Source organism: Grampus griseus (genome assembly GCF_964374135.1).
Source record: "Grampus griseus genome assembly, chromosome: 14".
Taxonomy (NCBI): domain Eukaryota; kingdom Metazoa; phylum Chordata; class Mammalia; order Artiodactyla; family Delphinidae; genus Grampus; species Grampus griseus.
In genome coordinates this window covers 79071961-79092439 of record NC_139008.1, presented here as the reverse complement: position 1 = coordinate 79092439, position 20479 = coordinate 79071961, and the positions used below count along the sequence as shown (strand labels likewise).

General features: G+C 46.5%; 1 protein-coding gene across 1 annotated transcript; it reads left to right on the top strand.

Annotated features, from left to right (window-relative positions):
* Positions 1 to 335: 335 nt before the first annotated feature.
* Positions 336 to 19086, top strand: LOC309833007 (zinc finger protein 64-like; the record flags this gene model as incomplete). The annotated part of the gene is made up of 5 exons (XM_082671089.1): positions 336 to 441; positions 6088 to 6237; positions 6407 to 6469; positions 14900 to 15151; positions 18211 to 19086. The coding sequence occupies 5 exons, from the start codon at positions 336 to 338 to the stop codon at positions 18918 to 18920; spliced, it is 1281 nt and encodes a 426-aa protein (XP_082527215.1). The 3' UTR covers positions 18921 to 19086.
* Positions 19087 to 20479: the final 1393 nt, after the last annotated feature.

Here is a 20479-nt window from a genome sequence, read left to right as displayed (position 1 = left end):
TAAATGTGCATGCGAATCACCTGGGGGAGCTTGTTAAAATGCAGATTCTGATTCAGCGAGTCTGGGGTGGAGCCCGAGAGTCTGCATTTCTAACGAGCTTCCCAGGTGGTGCGGGCTTCCCGGGTGTGGACCGCGCTTCCCCTGGAGTCCCGAGGTCTTGGCTCCGGGCCAATCAGCCGTCAGGGCTCTTGATAAATCGCCCTGTTCGGCTGAGGAGCAGAATTGCCGGGACATGCGCGCTCCGGCCGAGGGAGGGGGTAATTTCCGAACTCCGGGAATTGGTTGTGTGAGGCTGGCCGCTCGTAGGGACTCGCCAGAGCCCTGGTCCTCACGCCATGTCGCGGCGCAAGCAGGCCAGGCCCCAGCATCTCGGCTCCGAGGAGCCGCAGCCTGAGCGCCAGGAGTTCGCCGAGGCGGCCCCGGAGGTGCTGGGGGAGCCGGGTGAGTAGTGCTGCGGACGTCCGGCCCGGGGGGCTGGAGGCAGTTTCTCGGACGTTCCCCAGAGCCGCGCGGGTGCGAGGTCCCGGCTACCGGGCGTGGAAGGGTGGGTGAAGCTTCCAACCCGAGTTCTGGGTCTCGGGCCTTGCTGACCCCACCTTGGTAAGTTACACCCCCCCCCACACACACACACACACCTCGTGAATTCACCCTCCTCGGGTAAATTACGTCGCTCCCCGAGGGGATTCCTGCATCCACTCCCCCTCCCCCCAAGCGCTGTGAAATGACGGTTCATCTCCCGAACACGTTGGAAGGATGCTCTGAGACCCCTTTGGAGGCTGTCTTCGGGGTGCGCCGGCACCCGGGTGCCCGACCTCCTTGGCGCTGGGCTGGAGCTGAGCGCCTGGAAGCTGGGCGCTCCGAGACCCGCGCCCCAGGCGTTTTCTTGAGGGATGGGGGGAGATGTCTGTAAAATGTCTGAGCTTCTGCCAGGACCTGGGGCTAGGTGCTGGAGAGACACAGCAACGAACAAGGAGGATAGAATTCCGACCCTCCTGGAGCTTATGGCCCAGTGGAGGCGAGAAAGATGGCACGTGAGATAAAGCGGCGGAGCGTGAGGTGTGTTAGCGCGGAGCGCCGGGGAAAACCTCAAGCTGGGAGGGGGTTGTCCCGGGAAGGCCTCTCTGTGGAGGGCAGCCTCGAGTAACACTCTGGAGGTTGTGAGGGAGCGAGCGGTGGAGATGGCCGAGGGAAGAGCACTCAGGCAGAGGGAACAGCACGTGCAGAGGCCTCGGGCGTCAGCGAGGCTGGAGCTTGGAGGCGCGTCCGATTGAGGTTTTGAGAAGTGACGGGAGCCCCGGGCTCCGATAAGGACTTTGACTTCTACTGTGAGCGAAGTGGAGCCACGTTGGGGGCGGGGAGCGAGCAGGGTGCCGCGGTGGGATCTAACAGGCTCACTCCGGCTGCCACCGGGCTAGAGGGGGTCCGGGAGAAGCCTAGGGACCCCGGCCTACCCTAGGCCCCCGGGTCAGTATTTCTCACCCGGTGGGCCTTGGAGACTCTGCTTCTGAAGAGCCTGCAAGTAGGGAGCTTCGAGAACTCGCCGAATTCTCAGGCTCCCACCACCCCCTGCGCTGCTGTAATCTCAGGGGTGGGGTGGAGTCGGGGACTCTGCATTTCTAAGGCGCTTCCCCTTCTGATTATCTTGCACTCAGGTAAGACAATGTAGGTTCTTACTTGACGGTCCCTCTACCCGCCACCTTCCCTCCCGCCCGGGGGTCGCTGCTGCCTTTTGCTTAGCAAGGGGGTAGTGAGAGGAGTTTTAGCAGAACTTTCTTCTCTTCTCTCCCTTCCGAGCATTTTCCTGGCTCGGAAAGGGAGAGGGGGATCTAGTCTCTTCTGCCAGAAGCATCAGACTTCCAGCAGCAGGTCTGTCTGGTGGGCTTTGCTACGCTCCCGAGGAGGTGGTGGAGGAAAGCAGAAGCTTAAAGTCACTCCTAAGCTAATAGTTCGGCATCACGCTTTAGTTTTAAATACAGTCCTAAAAATAAAACCAAAGAAGACCAACCCTTTAGATAAATAGCTAATTAAACAAAATGTTTCAAGAAACTCTTAACATTGCCTTTGGAGGGAACTGGGTAGCTGGGGAGTGGGGTTGGAGACTTTTCACAGTAACTTTTGGATTACACCTATTAAGGCTCTATTACCTATTCCAATAAACAAAGTTTCTTTAAAGAAAAAAAAAAACCTAAAGCTTGGCTGGATGGAACTCCTATAACCAAAATATCCTGTCTTTGTGCGCAAGGTCTAGAGTGGCGATAGGTGGGTGGAACCGGAGTGGGGTTCCACCCTAACCCTAGGGTGGGGTTCCTGCGGTGGGAGCAAGGCTTCTCCTGATCCTCTGTAAAAGAATTGGAGAGGTATTGGGGATGTTGAGTCTTTGGGGGAAGCGATTATAAAAGACAATTCCTGAGTAAACCCGGGCTGTTCAAAGTGAGTGCCATGGGCTGCTTTTTCTTCCTGCAGACAGCGCTTGGAGGGCACCTCCTGGAGCCTTGCCCTGTGTTTGGAGGGGTTGGGGAGGGTGCTGTGTGTTGTGCAGCACTGTGGGTGCCAGGGCACCCCAACACCAGCCGCCGCTGGGGGGAAAAGCAGCCTTGCAACTGATGTTCCCCCTCCATGCGTTTTAGGTCTGTTATGATGCTGAGTTAGAAGCCCGCCTTTTTTTTTTTTTTTTTAGGGTTGGGCCACTCTTAATTTGCAGATGGCTTTGCAACTCACCTAGCTTTTGGAGGAGACAGAACAGAGCAGGTCAGTTGGTAGACTTCAATCATAAGAGGGGCAGGATAACAGCCTTACCAAAGGAACATCAACAAAGAGTTAAAATGGCCGCTGTGCTAAACTGAGTTCTGTCAGATGTGGCCCCAACCCCATCTTTCAGACTAGAAGGGCCTCTGCCCTTTCTCCGGAGAGTAGGCTTCTGACCTTCCTTGCTTTCCTGGTTGCTTAAAATTGAAGGAGGAAGGCGCCTTTAGAAGCTCTGCATGCCTCTGCCATAGTGACCCTTTATAGCCTTGGGCACAGTTTTCTGATAGCTTTAACCCATCCATCTCCCTTCTACCTTCAAGCCCTCAAACTTGCATTGCTCAGTGTGTTTTCCACTCCCTGAGAATCCGGTGGCTCGTGTGTGTACACATCAGTGAATAAAACCAGTTATGTTTATATAGTGCTGACTTATGTATAAGGTTCTTTTACGTATATACATTAAAGAACTTAACCTTCATCTAAACCTGTGAGATGGGGGCCATAATCCTCACTTTACAGATGTGGAAACTGAGGAACAGGGAAGTTGAGTAACTTACTCGGTCACACAGCCAGTAAAGGATAGAATTGAAATTTGGAACTTATCACCTGGCTTCCCAGTCAGTTTGCTAAATCATTGTGCTTTACAGCCTCTCACTTGGATTTCAGCTTTTCAGTCTTCCTTGGTTTCTGTGGGATTAAAAACCCTCAATAGTTTAATGGCTTTCTTTAACATGTGAATTGCTGAACAATGCTAGGTTTTGTGTCTTCCTCTGAGGGGCAGAGCGATGGACTTCACATCTGGCGAGTGTGGGTTCTAATTGGCTGAAACCATCTAGCCCTGCGGCCTTGAGCAGCATCTCTTCTGAGCCGGTATCTCTTCTGGAAGAGCAGAAATTCTCAAAATGTGGTCCCCAGACCAACAGCATCAGCTGGGAGCTTGTTAGAAATGAAGCATTGCCAGCCCCACTCCAGACCTACTGAGTCAGGAACTGCAGAGGCGGAGCCCAAGCCACCTGTACCTTAACAAGCCCTCCAGGTGATTGTGATGCACAGGTTTTTTGAGTAGTGCTGGCTTGGAGTTACACTTCTGCCACTTTAATGAGCATAGGCGTCACCTGGGGATCTCGTTAAAGTGCAGATTCTGTAGGCCTGGGACCTGAGGTTCTGCATTTCTAACAAGCTCTCAGGTCACGCTGATGTTAGTGCTCTGAGGACCACCGTTTGAGTAGCAAAGGCTTAAAGAGCAGTATGAGGATATCACTTGGAGTGCTTTAAAAATGCAGGTTCCTGGGCCCACCCCCAGTTAAGTCTGGATGAGGCTTTGGAAACTACATTTAAGCCGCAATTCAGGTGATTCTGATGTGGGTGTGGAGGCCGTCCTGTGCATCATAGGATGTTTAGCAACGTCCCTGGCCTCTGCCCACTAGATGCCACTATCGCAAACGTGTGCACATGATCATGACAATCAAAAACGTCCCCAGGTATTGCAAAATGGCCCCCAGTTGAAAGCTATGGGACTAGGTCAGTTGTTCAGACCCTGTTAAGGGGCTTCAAGCACCACAGCTACTTGGATGTGATAGCTGCAGTCCTTTACCTGAAGCCCTGTAATAGCATTGACTCAGTGGAGGCCGGGCGCTGTACCAAGAATTTACATTGTTCATCTCTTAACTCTGAGGCAGGTCAGTGATACCTTTTTACAGATAACCTTTCTGAGCCTCAGTTTACTTAAGTTGCCCATAGTCACACAGCTAGCACGTGGCTAAGCAAACCCTATGCTTGGAACTGAAGCCCTTATCAGTGTGTTCTACAGCTTCTCATGGTAAGAAGGTTTACCTTAACAAACCTAGCAAGAAAGATGGAATCCACCTTCTATAACTGGGGCCAAAAGTCCCTGACCTTGGCCTGTAATTCATAAACTAGTTAATATATTCTTTAAGACTTAAGATTGTGCTCCGCAATGGGAGAGGCCACAACAGTGAGAGGCCTGTGTACCGCAAAAAAAAAAAAAAAAAAAAAAAAACCTTGATATTGACAGCACCTCTTTTTACTTTGGTCTTAAATCTACTTGGAGAGAAATCACTTTACAATCTTCTAGGAGTACTTAGGCTTTGTTATAGAAATTTTTAAACCTGCATATTAGATTGAACCCTATGAAATTATCCGATCATTTTGGCCCACAGAAACAGCAGTTTCACCTAGCTTAGCCTTACTAACAGAGAGAATGATACAGTGAACTTCGTGGACTAGATGCTCAGTTTCAACAACTAGTTACAGTGGCCAATCTTGTTTCTTCTGTGCAGCCATTCCCCTCCCTGGATTATTTTGAAGCACATCAGACATATACAATTTATAAACAGCCATTTGTAAACTATTAGAATGCTTTTTAAAACTTTAATTTCATCTTCACACCTTTATTAAAAAAAAATTCCCTTATCAAACTTTCAGTTAGTGTTTGCACTTCCCATGGTCTTAAATGGCTTTTACAATATGTTTAAATCGGGATCCAAAAAGGTCCTGATACTACAGACCATCTCAAATCTTTTAGTCTCTGATTTTTCTTTCTCCTCCTCCATCTTTCAAGTTGAAACAGTGGCATTTTGTCCTGGAAAGCAGTGGCACTTGAAGTGTGGTCTGTGACCTGTTACTGAGTTAGGTCAAAATAAATTCGGAAGTGGAGAGTAAGCACTTAAAGACAGCTCGACATCCACCTTTCTGTCATATCTAATAATGTTTGGGCTTTTGTCTTATTCCACTTTTCTCATAATTTGTCTTTATTTTATAAAAAATACTGGTCTGGGCTTCCCTGGTGGCGCAGTGGTTGAGAGTCCGCCTGCCGATGCAGGGGACACGGGTTCATGCCCCGGTCCGGGAAGATCCCACGTGCCGCGGGGCGGCTGGGCCTGTGAGCCATGGCCGCTGAGCCTGCGCGTCCGGAGCCTGTGCTCCGCAACGGGAGAGGCCACAGCAGTGAGGGGCCCGTGTACAGCAACAACAAAAAAAAATACTGGTCTGACGGATTGGAAATTATTCTATGTACCAGGTCTTCTCCACGTTGTTCGAGAAGCACTGCTGCAAAGTTTTGCAGTCTGGATCTTGGCAGTTGGGTCCCTGTCACGATACCGTGTTCCTTTGTCCCCGGTACTTCCTGGAAATTGGTAAAGAGGAAGAGGATTGTTAAGACCAGAGTGTGCATGGCTTCTAACTTGTGATGTTTGGGGTTTTGTTTCTGTTTTTTTTTGTGGGGTGCGGGGGGTGATAGGTGAAATAAGCCAAACCTGCTATAACACTTACCGTGGTGCTCATGTTTGAGAAATTAAGTAACGCTTCTTATTGTCTCAATTTCAGCTTCAGAACTAGATAATGATGTTCCAAAACCAACTTGTCCCTCCGCTGATAGCAGTGATACCCAGAAAGCCCCTGTCACAGCTCTTCCCTCTGAGTCAAAGGAACAAACAGCAACCCTTGGGGAGAGGACCTTCAACTGCTGCTATCCAGGTAAGAGTAAACTCGAGGCGCTGAACCCTTCTCTGTACGGGGCTCGGTCACAGGAGCTTAGCATCCGTTCGCTCACTGACTCAGCACGTGACTTGCCAGAATTTCAGATTCCTGGTAGCTTTCCTCTTTGAGGTTATTTATATTAAGGGAACCTGTTTTTCTTTTCTAGGTTGCCACTTCAAAACTGTTCATGGCATGAAAGATTTGGACCGCCATCTAAGAATCCACACTGGTAGGTATCCATTCATTTGTTCAAAACTTGAGTGTTAAAAAAACCCAAGGATGTGGATATGAACGAAGTGCTGGGCGTATAGTGGCAAGCAGGACAGAAACAGTCTCTCTGCCTCATGAAACTTAGTCTAGTGGGAGGGTCTGGAACCTAAAAAGTCACGAAGGCAATAATGGTAACTAACAGGCAAGGGGAAAAGTACCAGGACTGTAGTAGGGGATTTGATCCAGGCTGGTCATGACAGGCTTTTTGGAGGAAGAGACTCTCAAGTTAAACTATGAGAGATGGCTAAGGGACTTGCCAGGCGGTCCAGTGGTTAAGACTCTGTGCTTCCACTGCAGGGGGTGCAGGTTCGATCCCTGGTCCAGGAATTAGATCCTGCGTGCTGCATGGTGAAAAGAAAAAAGAGAAAAACAAAGATGGCTGAGTAACCAGATGAGGAGAAGGAAGGGTTCCAGGCAGAGGGAACCGCGGTGCAAAGGCTTGGAGGGAACAGAAGCAGGATGGGTGTGAGGTGAAGTTGGGGAGGCGGGTAGAGGCAGGGGAGGGGGACACAGAGGCCCTGTGGCCATAGGAACCTTAGATAAGAGCAGTGAAGTTGCTTCTCGAAGGTGCCTTCAGAGCAACCAGCTGCTAAGAATACAGAGAAACCATACGTGCTGGAGCAAAGGAACGCGTGATCACGAACCAGGTTCTGCACACTGCGTACGGCCTGTTATCGTGTCCATTTGTCTAACTGTTATCTGTGGCTGCTTTGTTACCGATAATGTAACAGTAAGCCCATTACATATTAACAATTTTATGAAAAATAACTTTTCTGGCCCTACAGTGGGGTTATTGAGTAGTTGCTGGGGATTGCATGTTGCACAAAGCCTAAGATGTATTAGACTCTCTGGTTCTTTCCATAAACTTTGCCAACCTCTGGTCTCTAGTGTAGACTCTACAGTAGCCTGTATGAGTTGGGATACTGATGTCTTTGCTCTCAGAGAAACCAAACTAAGTGACTGAAACACAATCAGATTTATTTCTCTCAAGTACAATTTAAGAAGTAAATAGTCCACAGCTGGTGGAATAGCTGGCAGCCTAAACATGCAGCTTCGTCTCCTGGTCCAAGGCAGCTGCTCTAGAACTCAGTCTCTCAACCAGTGGAAAAAAGAAGCAGGAGGAAGGGCTCACAGCATGCCTCCCCTCAGGTCACGCCCCAGAAGCAGCATCCCCTGTGACTTAGCGGTATAATGAGCAGACTCAGTCGTGGCCACATCAGGCACGAAGGGGGGCTGGAAAAGGGCTTCAAGAAGGGCAGCCATACGCCCAGCTAAAACCCTGAAGCTCCATCATTAAGAAGACAGCTTTCTGGACAACCAGTCTATACTGGAAATGGGCATCGTGCTATGGAAACTAGAGAACAAAGGGTCAGCTTTGCCTGGGAAGGGTGGATCGTGAAAGGCCTCCTAGTGAAGCCTTGAAAGGCAAGGCTGCCAGGATGATGCCGGTGAGAGCATGCAGACTGTGGGAGCCATTTGAACAAAGATGACCCCCCCTTCCTCCCCAGCAGGGTGGCCTGGCTAGGCAACTTCAAAGTGGGTGACTCTGCCCTGAGGATAACTGAGCAATCCTCCATTGGGGCGGTGCTACTGCCATCTAGTGGGTGGGGGCCAGAGGTGCTGCCGAAATCCTGCAATGCACAGGACAAAGAACTGTCAGGCCCCAATGTCAACAGCACCAGGTGGACCTAGAGAGCTAGGCAGGGGCTGGATTGATGTTTTATCGAGGTGATACAGAGCATGATGGGGATACAGAAAGTATAAGGCAAGGCCCTGTCCTTGGTGGGGTTCACTGAGTCAGGGATGCATATGTAGGGCAGACCCGTGCTTCTCTGATAGGTATACACTTGAGCTGCTTCTCTGGATCCAAGGCAGTTGCTCTACTTCTCTGAATCTCTTACCCAGTGGAAGATAGGAGTGGGGCCTGGGGGGCTCACAGCATCTTTCCCTCTGGGCATGACCCAGAAGTAGTATCCCTTGTGACTCATGGAATAGTGAGTAAGCAACTAAAGGTTGCATAAAAGCAAAGTATTTCAGTCCTGTGACAGTCCAGGCATGGTGGCCGGGCCCCATGGCTTCAGGGACTCGGTCTCTTCTTTTGTTGCTTTGATATCCCAGTGATGTAGCTCTCATTGGTGTGGTCTGAGATGGCTTACTGCACCTTAAAGGCACATCCTACAAGTTACACACATCATTTGAATTGACGCCCATTTGGCCAGAACTTAGTCACATGGCCACTCTTAGCTGTGGAAGTGAGGGCCGGGAGCTTGAAATCTTCAATCTGTGTGGCAAGTGCCCAGCTACAAAGAGAAGGTTCTATTACCAAGAAAAAGAACTTATATAGACCCAATGCCATCTCTGACCCAGCTGTTAGTGGGAGGCAAGGATGGCAGTGTATGTGTGGCTGATCACTTAGGGACCTTGGCCAAATGGGTAGAACATTGATTTCCCAGCCACTGCTTGAGATCTTTTACGCTTCAAACCTGGAGATCCCCAAAGAGTTTTTTTTTATCGACAGTTACTGCATTAAAAGTTAGAACGAAAACTTTAAAACATTATTTATTTAAAAATAACAGTAGACGACTTCCCTGATGGTCCAGTGGTTAAGACTCCACGCTTCCAGTGCAGGGAGTGCGGGTTCAATCCCTGGTCAGGGAACTAAGATCCCACATGCTGTACCACGTGGCCAAAAAAAAAGTAAATTTTTTTAAAAAAACAGTAAGCTCATTATATATAAACACTTCTATGAAAAGTAACTATTTTCCAAAACTGTGATAAGTAACATTGTATACACATTTGCACACCTGTCTTAATAGCTGGATTCTCATCCCTCTATTTGAGTATACAGTCTATTGCCATGTGTTCCTTTGGAGGATATGAAGAAAATCTGGCCTCTCATATAATGTAATTGGAAATGGAGGAGGTTTTTTTTGTTTTGTTTTGTTTTGTTTTGCGGTACGCGGGCCTCTCACTGTTGTGGCCTCTCCCGTTGCGGAGCACAGGCTCTGGACGCGCAGGCTCAGCGGCCGTGGCTCACAGGCCCAGCCGCTCCGCGGCATGTGGGATCTTCCCGGACCGGGGCACGAACCCGTGTCCCCTGCATCAAACCCATGTCCCCTGCATCGGCAGGCGGACTCTCAACCACTGCGCCACCAAGGAAGCCCTGGAGGAGTATTTTGATAACCTTTTCAGATAATACTACACCAAAATACAATAAATGATAGTTCATTAAAGACTAGTTGCTGTATAGAATTTGCAGTCATATCCATAAATTTTTCAAACTGTTAAGTTAAAATCCATTCATTAGTTTGTTTTCCACTTTGAATGGCTCCTACCCAGGCTTGATTTGACAGTCATACACTGGACGTCTGGGAAAATGTAGGTTTTACTAACTTTTATAATTGTTCCAAATGTTGACCCATTTCATTGTAACATAGGAGAAAATCACATTTAATATTACCAATCTCATCAGAAGTATCTAAGAACTAGGATGCTGCGGGCCCAGGGTAATGGGGATATATGTTCTGAAATCCGAACTTTTCTTTTAGAATCCAAAAGTTAACCTCACAGTATCATCAGTAACGTTCCTTGACACGACAGTCTCAGTTAGTTCATATTTTAGAAAACATCTGCCAAATACCAAATCTGAAAATAATCATGGTTTTTCAGTTCTTTCAAGTCAAAATGGTGCAGCATAAGAAAAGCACCCAGTTTTCAGTGCAGTCGTCCCATAAGCGCTTGTTCTGAAGCCAACTAGCATAGTTTGGTTTACAGCAGACTTTTTTAAAAATATAATTGACATTTTTAATAGGGAAATTTACCATTCAGAGTTCAAATGTACTAAATAAGTTAAATATTAAAGTATATGACTTACTGGCAAATATAGGAGGACAAATTTATGGGGGGAGATAGACGGGCAAAAACAATTAGCAAAGACCACAAAGAAGGCAGATTAAATATGACTAAAGTTAAAGCTTACAATAAGATACGATTAAGGAGTTAAGACAAGTGTCCTACAAGAAATGTGCAACGTGGGGCAGAGTTCATCTTCAGAACACACAGGATGCCTACAAATCAAAGATCACTCCAACGGAAAAGGATTTGAACAAGCAGTCACTTAAGACGTAGAAGTGCCAATATTCACATGAAAAGCCCACAAGGAGTAAAGTCCAAAAGAAACGGGTGCTGTATTTTCCTCAGTCGGCTAGCTGGAAAGTTCTAAATTAAGACCGTGAGAGGGAAGAGATATGGGAACATATGTATATGTATTTAAACATAATAAAAGCACATTAAACTATATTTAAGTACAGTTGCTGTCAAACTGTTCATCGTGTGGTATTTTAATACACTAAATCCTCGCTTTTCTGAAGTGTGGTACAGACCAGAAAGGTCACCACCACCTGGGAGCTCATTAGAAACACAGAATCTTAGTCCCCACCCAGGCCCACTGAATCTGAAACTGCCTTTTACTTTGTTTCTATGAGCTCAGCTTGAGAAATGGGGAGATGTTGGTCAAAGGGTACAGACTTGTAGTTATTAGAGGAATGAGTCCTAGGGATCAAATGTACAGCGTAGTGACTGTAGTCAACAATTCTGTATTATATACTTGCAAGTTGCTACGAATAGATCTGAAATGTTCTTACCACAAAATGGTAACTGAGGTGATGGAGGTGTTAGTAACCTTATTGTGGTAATCATTTCTCATGATATACGTGTATGAAACCATCACATCATATACCTTAAACCTACACAATTTCATATATCAATTATATCTCAAAGCTGTGAAAAAATCTGCATTTTAATGAGACCTCCTCACCCCCCAGATGATTCGTTGGCACAGGAGCACTGAAGCTCTGCAGTTAATTTTCAGATCCAGTGGCTGGTCTACTATCTTAATTGTGAAGTAGTGATGAGCATAAAGGATACTGAGAACTACAGCAAGTAGAATGTGGTCTGAACATGGCTCGTGTCTATTAATGGAGGTCTCGGGTACCATTGTTATGGTTTATTGACTACATCCATAATTGGAGGAAATGCTAAATTCCAGTTAGAGGTAATGGAGATAAAAATTTAATCCTTTCTCATGCAAGGTCTTGGATCCCCTAAATTGTATCCATGAGACCCAAAATAAGAACCCCTGCTCTGGTTGAGAATCCGCCTGCCAATGGAGGGAACACAGGTTCGATCCCTGCTCCAGGAAGATCCCACATGCCGTGGAGCAACTAAGCCCATACGCCACAACTACTGAGCCTGTGCTCTAGAGCCTGTGAGCCACAACTCCTGAGCCCACATTGCTGCAGCTACTGAAGCCCACACACCTAGAGCCCATGCTCCACAACGAGAGAAGCCACTGCAATGAGAAGCCCACACACTGCAATGAAGAGTAGCCCTCGCTCGCCGCAACTAGAGAAAGCCCGCACGCAGCAACGAAGACCCAACAGAGCCAAAAATAAATAAAGTAAATTCATTTAAAAAAAAAAAAGAAACCCTGCTCTTCACAGGGAATAAAGCAAGCCAATATTTTATAATAACTATAAGTGGAATATAACCTTTAAAATTGTGAATCACTGTTGTACACCTGAAATATATAATATTGTACATCAACTATACTTAAAAAAAAAAAAAAAAAACCTGATCTGGAATGTTACAGGTCATCTTGGGCAAGAGAAGCGAGTGTAGCCAACCAGACACTGGCTGTTTTTTGTTGTTTGTTTTTGTTTTGTTTTGTTTTGGCCACACCGAGTGGCTTGCAGGATCTTAGTTCCTGTACCAGGGATCGAGCGGGAGTCCTAACCATTAGACCACCAGGGAATTCCCAAGGCACTGGCTCTTAAAAGCATTTGCCTAACAGTGACTCATCAGTTTTGCTCCTCTTCCATTGGGCAGAGCCAGTCACATGTCCAAGCCTGCAGTGGTGGGACCATGCAGCATAATTCTCCTGGGAACGACAGTGACTATTTGAACAATAAACAATTTACCTTGGGGTACATCTCTGACATAGCAGTTTTTCTAAATGTTATTGCTCCATTTTCTTTCTTGATTCAGACTGTAATTTTATATCTTCCTGGACGATCACCATTTTATTGAGTCTTCTAAACTGATTGGGGTAAAGGCCTGCTTAATAATCATGATTGAGTTTGTCTATTTCTTGTCCACTTCTCCTTTCCAATGTCTATTAAAATGGTTCTCAGCCAGGTACAATTTTGTCCCCCTCCCCCCAGGACAGTTGGTAATATCTGAAGACATTTTTGACTCTCAGAACTGGGGAGGAAGGTGCTACTGGCATCTAGTGGAAAGGGTCAGAGAATGCTGCTAAACATCTTAAGTGCACGGGACAGGGCACAGCAAAGAATCACCTGGCCCCAAATGGTTGTAGTGGCGGGATTGAAAACCCTGGCCTATTGGTACCTTTTCTTTGAGCAAACCTTCCCCTTTTAACAGCCATTTTTTGTTTTTATTGATCAGGTGCTGTTCATTTCTTCTAGTTTCTTGAGTTGCAAATGGTTCGCTTGCTTTCAGCCTTTTATTTAAAATGACCTGAAGTTCACAGACATTCTTCTGGAAAGTGACTAGGCTATGGGCTTTGATACATGGAGCTCCCCCTGTTCATCTCTTGGGAGTTTGTAATTGGATTTTGATTCTTGAGCAAAAGTTGTTTTAAAACATATCCTACAATTTGCAAGCTTTTCTTTGAAAAACCTTTTGTGAAACCGTGTTAGATTCATAAGTCTGATTCACATCTACTTAGTGAGTTCTGTCTCCTCAGTATAAAATGTTTAGTGGCTTTCACCATGATTTGTTTTGCCTAATATTGATATTTCTGATGTCTTTTAGCATTTTCCTAGAGTATTTTTCTATCATTTTCTACTTCTCTGCCATTTTTATTTGGGTATCTTAAGAGCATTAAGCTGATTTTTTTTAATGTAATTGACATTTTTAATAGGAAATTTAATCCATTTGTTTCTTGTACTAAGTGATGTTTAGTTTGATTTTTACCTCATTTTGTGTTCTGTTGTATCCCTTTTTTTTTTTTTTTTTCCTCAGTACGCGGGCCTCTCACTGTTGTGGCCTCTCCCATTGCGGAGCACGGGCTCCAGACGCGCAGGCTCAGCGGCCATGGCTCACGGGCCCAGCCGCTCCGCGGCATGTGGGATCTTCCCGGACCAGGGCAGGAACCCATGTCCCCTGCATCGGCAGGCAGACTCTCAACCACTGCGCCACCAGGGAAGCCCTGTATCCCTTTTTTTTTTTATGATTGGCTGTCTTCCGTGGTTTGGAAGCAGTACTTTCCATTTCATTACTTAAAGCCCACATCTTATCCACTTACCTTTTTGTTGTTCTGACGTACACGGTTCAAGTGTGATAGCCTGCGTCATCTGTCAACTGGCTTTATTTTTTCTTCCCATGGAATGCTAGTTCAAGTACAGGATATCATTTCTGTGGAACTTTGCAGATACTGTTCCCATCTTGCTACCATCCAGTGTTGTCTGAGGAGTTGTGTGCTCATCTGGGCATTTTTTTTTTTTTTTTTCTGAAAGCTTTAAGATCTCGTCATTCCTAGGCTTCTGACACTGTACCACCATGGCTCTAGGTAAGCCGTCTTAAGACACATGTCTGGGGAATTCCCTGGAGGTACAGTGGTTAGGATGTGACACTTTTACTGCTGAGGGCCCGGGTTCGATCCCTGGTTGGGGAGCTAAGATCCCGCAAGCTGGGTGGTGCGGCCAAAAAAATTTTTTTAATTAAAAAAAAAAATCCATGTCTGTTTTTAGTGTTGAAATAATTATTTTCTCTAACTTCAGGTTCTTGAATTAGGCATGTCTTTCTGTTCTGGCTTTCCCCAAGCATTTGGTTATTGGGTAGACTTTTATTTGGATATGATCAGTCTGGAGTGGTTATGTGGTGGCAATGTTCTGGACTTGGGGTTCTCTGCTCTCCAGGGTACCTCTAGGTACTTGGGGCCTTTAACATTGTTTCTCCAGCCTAAGCACGCTCACTTCCTAACAGCCTGGGAGGAGGTAGAGACCATTGCTGCTTGTGGTTTAGTACAAGTAAGGGAAGGGTCAACCTGACCATTCTCCGTGTGTTTTATCAACTAGTGAGCCAGAAAGCTGTTCTAATGCCCTTCCACCTGCCCCCTCTGATCTTGAGTACTTCTATGACCATTCTCGTTTTCCCAAACAAGGTTTGGCCTATGATTTTCTCTCAGTCTGATATTATCTCTGTTCCAATGTGCTAATCTAGACCTCAGCGTCTTCCTATCTCTGGGCATTTGGTGAGAAGGAAGAAGCAGACCCCTATGCTCAGGCTACCACCTTGGTCACATCTCTTTGCAGTCATCTTGGTAGAGAAAACCCTTAAAACCCTGACTCTTCTTATGTGTTTGAAGGAGACAAACCCCACAAGTGTGAGTTCTGTGACAAGTGCTTCAGCCGGAAGGACAACCTGACTATGCACATGCGGTGCCACACCAGCGTGAAGCCCCACAAGTGTCACCTGTGTGACTATGCTGCCGTGGACAGCAGCAGCCTCAAGAAGCACCTGCGGATACATTCCGACGAGCGGCCGTACAAGTGCCAGCTCTGCCCCTACGCCAGCCGCAACTCCAGCCAGCTCACCGTACACCTCCGGTCCCACACAGGTACGTCCCACACCTCGAAACCTCGGTGCCTCCCTTGTTCTCTAATTCCTTAGCGTTCATTTAGTTAAAGCACAAGCAACTTAAATGACTTCAGGGTGTAAGTGAAGAAGTTTGGAGCTTCTCTGTTGATGGTGAAGTTTGTGGTTTCTTCTACCGGGGCAGCAGCTTTCAGTAAAACATGAAAGTCTGACAGCTGGGTTCTCTAACTTGACTACATAGAATACCACTGGGGATGATAATCCAATTCAGCAGTCAGGAAGCAAAGGATGTATCTCAATAAAAGTCTGATGTATAAACTAGGTGTTTCTGTCATTTAACTGAAACTCTGATTGCGTGGCTTAATTCAGAAACGTGCAGCAAAATCACCTGAATGTAACTGCAAGTCACAGACTTCTAGATCTAGAAGTTAGACTTTGCAGAAAAGCTTTTCCTTCCCTTCTTCGTGAGACCCTGTTGAAATAACAAGATAGAACCAACCAACCCCACATGGCCCAGAAAAATGGGCATGGGGAGGCTCATAAGGAGAGTCGTACAATGAGAATTTCCAGTGAATTCATGGAAAATGGCAAGCAGACAGGCATATACTGACATCTAAAATTGAGTAAAGAACACTGTGTCCCAGCAGACAAGTGGGAGGTAGCTATAGTGTTGGGAGCCAGTCTTTCCAGCCAATTTCTGTCTGCGTTGAGCGTTCTGGACTTGGAACTGGTGTGTAGGCTGCAAAGGTCAGAGTTCAGAGGAGAAGCTGAAGCCTATTAGCAAAATGGTCTAAACTATCCAGTAACAGGTAAAACCCATGACACCTATGTCTAATCCTTAGACCAGCCTACTCTTCCTAACTGTGAAATGTCAACTGTGGATTATGTCATCATCTGCAGAAAATGAGTGGTATGAAATGCTGGAGATAACAGAGCACTTGGGTAACTTACAAGGACTTTTCGGTTTTCTTTGGTATCTACCCACCGGCAGAAATGTTGCATCCAAGAAGAGTTTTATGAGCAAAGGTAGTCAGAAAGAAGAGGTATGAATTGAAATTAGGGTTGCTGGCTATAAAGTTAAACTTCCCAGAGACCAGGAAAAAAGTTGGAGAACTAATGATAAGAAGATAGACGTCTGGTTTCTGACTAGGTCTAGGAAGAAAAGAGAAGTGAGAAAATCAAATGAGAAAAATTTTTCAATTCTCGGGGGCCATGAGAGATGAAAGGGCTTACAAGAAGCCACACAGGACAAAGGGAATGGCTGGAGAGATCCATACCTAGAAAGACTTTTCAGTAATATTGGCTTCTCGGAGATAGTGGAACAGTGCCCACAAAATTAAGAAATGATTTGGTATGTAGACTTCTATACCCAGCCAAACTATCTCAAGTGTGAACGTAGACTAGACAACAATGCACAAGGACTTGAGACTTCACTCACAGCCACCAGGCTAGTGGAAGTTACTGGAAGATAAACTCTAGCAAAACAAGGGAGGAAACAAAATTTGGCATGAGATATTTGATATGTGAAGATCTGAATGAAGCTGACTGGGGTTGTAATAAAGGGAAATATCAGGATGATACTTATATGGAAAGTTAAGAGGAAATTCAGCAAATCAGAAACTCAAAATCCATAAGAAATTCCATGTAAAATGTTACATAATTAAGAGACTGGATGGCTTTTGAGATGATGGTGAGATTCTTTTTTCCCTCAATGCACAAGCCAAGAAGCAGGATAAAATGTGACCCCCAAGTGAACATATAAGAAAAGAGAATCAAGGGAAGGGCAAGATAGGGGTATGGGATTAAGAGATACAGACTACTATGTATAAAATAAGCAACAGGATGTACTGTTCAGCATGAGGAAATATAGCCATTATTTTGTAATAACTTTAAATGGAGTATAATCTATAAAAATATTGAATCACTATGCTGTATACTTGAACCTAAGATAATATTATAAATCAAAATACTTCAGTGTAAAAAGGGAATCGAGGTGAACTTGATACTAGCCACACGATCAACTGGCCCAGGTGGAAGTGGACGTTTATCCACTATAAGGAAGTGGATGTGATCCCAGTGCAGAATTTGGCTCAGATGAACGTCACATACCCAGTCATAATATACATTACTTGTGGTTTGTGTCTAAAGTTTAAAGCAACTAGTTAAAGCATGGGAATTAAGTCAGAATGCAAACCGAACTTAAATGTAAAAATAAAGTTATTTCTCAAGCAGGGAGAACGTAGTGTGACAAAGAGAAAGGAATCCTTAAACCTCTCAAGCTGATGGACTAAAAGTTGAAGCTATTACTCATTTTAGAAAGTAAGGCTAGAAGAGTCAAAATCACAACCAACAATGCAGGAGAAGTTTGGGGAAAGGATGGTTATGTAGGATAAGTAAGAATCTCATCTTTTCATACAGTCAACTGCCAATGATATTTAAAGTAACAACCTCCAAAAGAACTAAACCCTTAGCAGTGCCTCCAGGGAGTACCGAGGAGGCTATGGCGTTTCATGATTTGTCTTCTCCTGCTGCCATATTCATGAGTTAATTTTATAAATAAAATTGATTCTGCCATCGTGAAACTGCGAAACTTTAATAACACAAGCCAGTTAACTGGTGTAAAAATACAGGTTAAACACTGAAGTGAGCACATTTGTAAGTCTTAACTTGATTTGGAACAGTTGTGTGTAACGTAAACCACACCTCTTCCTTCCATGTCCAAATTTGGGATGTCAAGTTAAGTGAGTTTAGATCTGAAACGGAAGTGTCCTGAAGAGTGTGGACTTGGATGCCATGATGCCTTGGATTCAGATCCCTGCTGTTTGGCCATGGTTGAATAACTTGACCTCTCTGAGCCTCCGTTACCCCATCTATTAAAATGGGGGTAGTAGTACCCACACGTAGGATTGTCGTGAGGATTAAGCGAGTTAATATACGTGGTAAGTGGTGGTGTTACGAGGTGACAAGTCATTGGAGTTCAAAGACCCAGCTACCTCTCTGCGGCCAGGTGTTCTGAGGTGTGTTTGGGGGGAGTTCTGTGTTGCCTGCCTGCTCTAATGGAAACACACCTTCCGTTGCTAGGGGACACCCCCTTCCAGTGCTGGCTCTGTAGCGCCAAGTTCAAAATCAGCTCGGACTTGAAAAGGCACATGATCGTGCACTCGGGGGAGAAGCCTTTCAAGTGCGAGTTCTGTGACGTCCGCTGCACCATGAAGGCGAACCTCAAGTCGCACATCCGCATCAAGCACACCTTCAAGTGCCTGCACTGCGCCTTCCAGGGCCGGGACCGGGCCGACCTCCTGGAGCACAGCCGGCTCCACCAGGCCGACCACCCCGAGAAGTGCCCCGAGTGCAGCTACTCCTGTTCCAGCGCCGCCGCCCTGCGCGTGCACAGCCGGGTCCACTGCAAGGACCGCCCCTTCAAGTGCGACTTCTGCAGCTTCGACACCAAGCGGCCCAGCAGCCTGGCCAAGCACATCGACAAGGTGCACAGGGACGAGGCCAAAACAGAGAACCGGGCCCCGCCGGGCAGGGAGGGGCCCCGAGAGAGCGGTGGGCAGCACGTGGCCCAGATAGTGACCCAGCGGGCCTTCCGCTGCGAGACCTGCGGCGCCTCCTTTGTCAGGGGCGACTCTCTGCGGTGCCACAAGAAGCAGCACAGTGACCACAGTGAGAACAAGAGCTCGGGCTTGGTCACCTTCCCGCCCGAGAGCGGTGCCTCGGGGCAGCTGGGCACCCTGGTCTCCGTGGGGCAGCTCGAGACGTCCCTGGAGCCCAGCCAGTGCCTCTAGTTCCGCCGGAGAGGGTGGGCAGCCGTCCGGAACGCCAGACACGCGCCCCTGCCCGGCCCTCTGCACTCAGGCCTTCGAGCCAGACTTGAGTCACCAGCTGAGGGGACACCTGCTCCAGCGAGGCCATGGCCCCAGTCACCGTGGCCTGAGGGCAGGCAGGCGCCAAGGCAACGCTGTGGAGACCCTCCCCCATCCGTGTCCCTGTCTTCCCTCCAAGAATCGTCTAAGCAGGTTGTCTCAGTTCCAAGGTGGGGGGCGACCATCGAGCACTGCTCCCTCCAATAGGGATGGTTGCTTCGCGATGGATTCCAGTTCTAAAACCAGTCCATCTCCGATGGCATTATGAAACTAATTAAACCGCATGGAAAAACTAATACTACGTTCATCTGTAGAGCGGGAAAGGTGAAGGTGATGGGGTACCTGGAGGGTCTGGGGCGGCCGGAAAAGTTCTATTTCTTAACCTGGGTGGTGGTTTATGAGTATTCGCCTTCTGCGTTTTTTGTGTGGTTCCTTTTATCTGTTGTCTTATAATAAAAAGGCAAGCTCATCTGTAGAATGGTGTAAGAGGGGCACTCCATTTTTATGGTCTTCCACAGACAGGTTATGGTGTGGGGTTCTGCGGTGCTGCCCCGGCCCCATAGTAATTTCTCTGTAAATGCACGTAGGAGATCTGTGTGTTAGTGCTGTAGTGAAGCGAAATGCAGTTTGATCTGTAGGTGGCGCCAAAGATCAAGCTGACACTAGCTCAGCCTGTAATTGTGTGTGTTGTGAAATTCAACCTTGGCCTACTTGGGTTCATAAAAAGAGATGAGGGGCCCAGTGGGTCCTGGGCTTGGTTCTGGGACATACGATGCGTGGGAAAGCCTGAGACTAGTGTCTTCATCACGGTAAGCCCTTGGTGTTTGCTGAACCAACAAACGAGAAACCCCAAACCTCTTGTAAATGGACATTTCACTTGACGGAAACTTAGGAGGCCATGGAATGCCAGTGGATATATAATTTATCCAAAGTTGCTTTGTTCTTTTCTTCAAATACAGTCTTTGTTTAATACAAATTCTTGTGTGCTCTCATCAAGCTAAACATCTGTGCTTTTAAAACATTGAATAGATCCATTGTTTTTGATACACTAGAAACAAGGATGTGAAAACATTTTTTTATAGATTGTATGCAGGGGACTATGTCACTTATGAAATAGAGGTACAGAACTTATTTTAGAAATTTTGTTTGAACAAATCTGATTCCGTTTAAGTCTGACTTCGGGCGAGTTAGAACGCACTGTTGGATCTTTTTGTGAGAAGAAAAGATGGAAATGATAGCAGAGAGAATTAATCATTTCTTTGCTCTAGAGCTATTTTTGGTTGTTCAGAAGTGTTCTGTTACTGAATGCTGGTGCATTGTACAGATTCTTAGTCACCTTTCTGCCGTTTGTCAAAGAGTCTTATCTGTGTTTCTGTTCCAGTATCAGAAGGGCTGTTGACCTTTCAAGTGGGAACCGATAGATCGAAATCGTATAGACGTTGCTTGTACTTCTGGTGTTATAGCTCTTCAGATAAACAGGA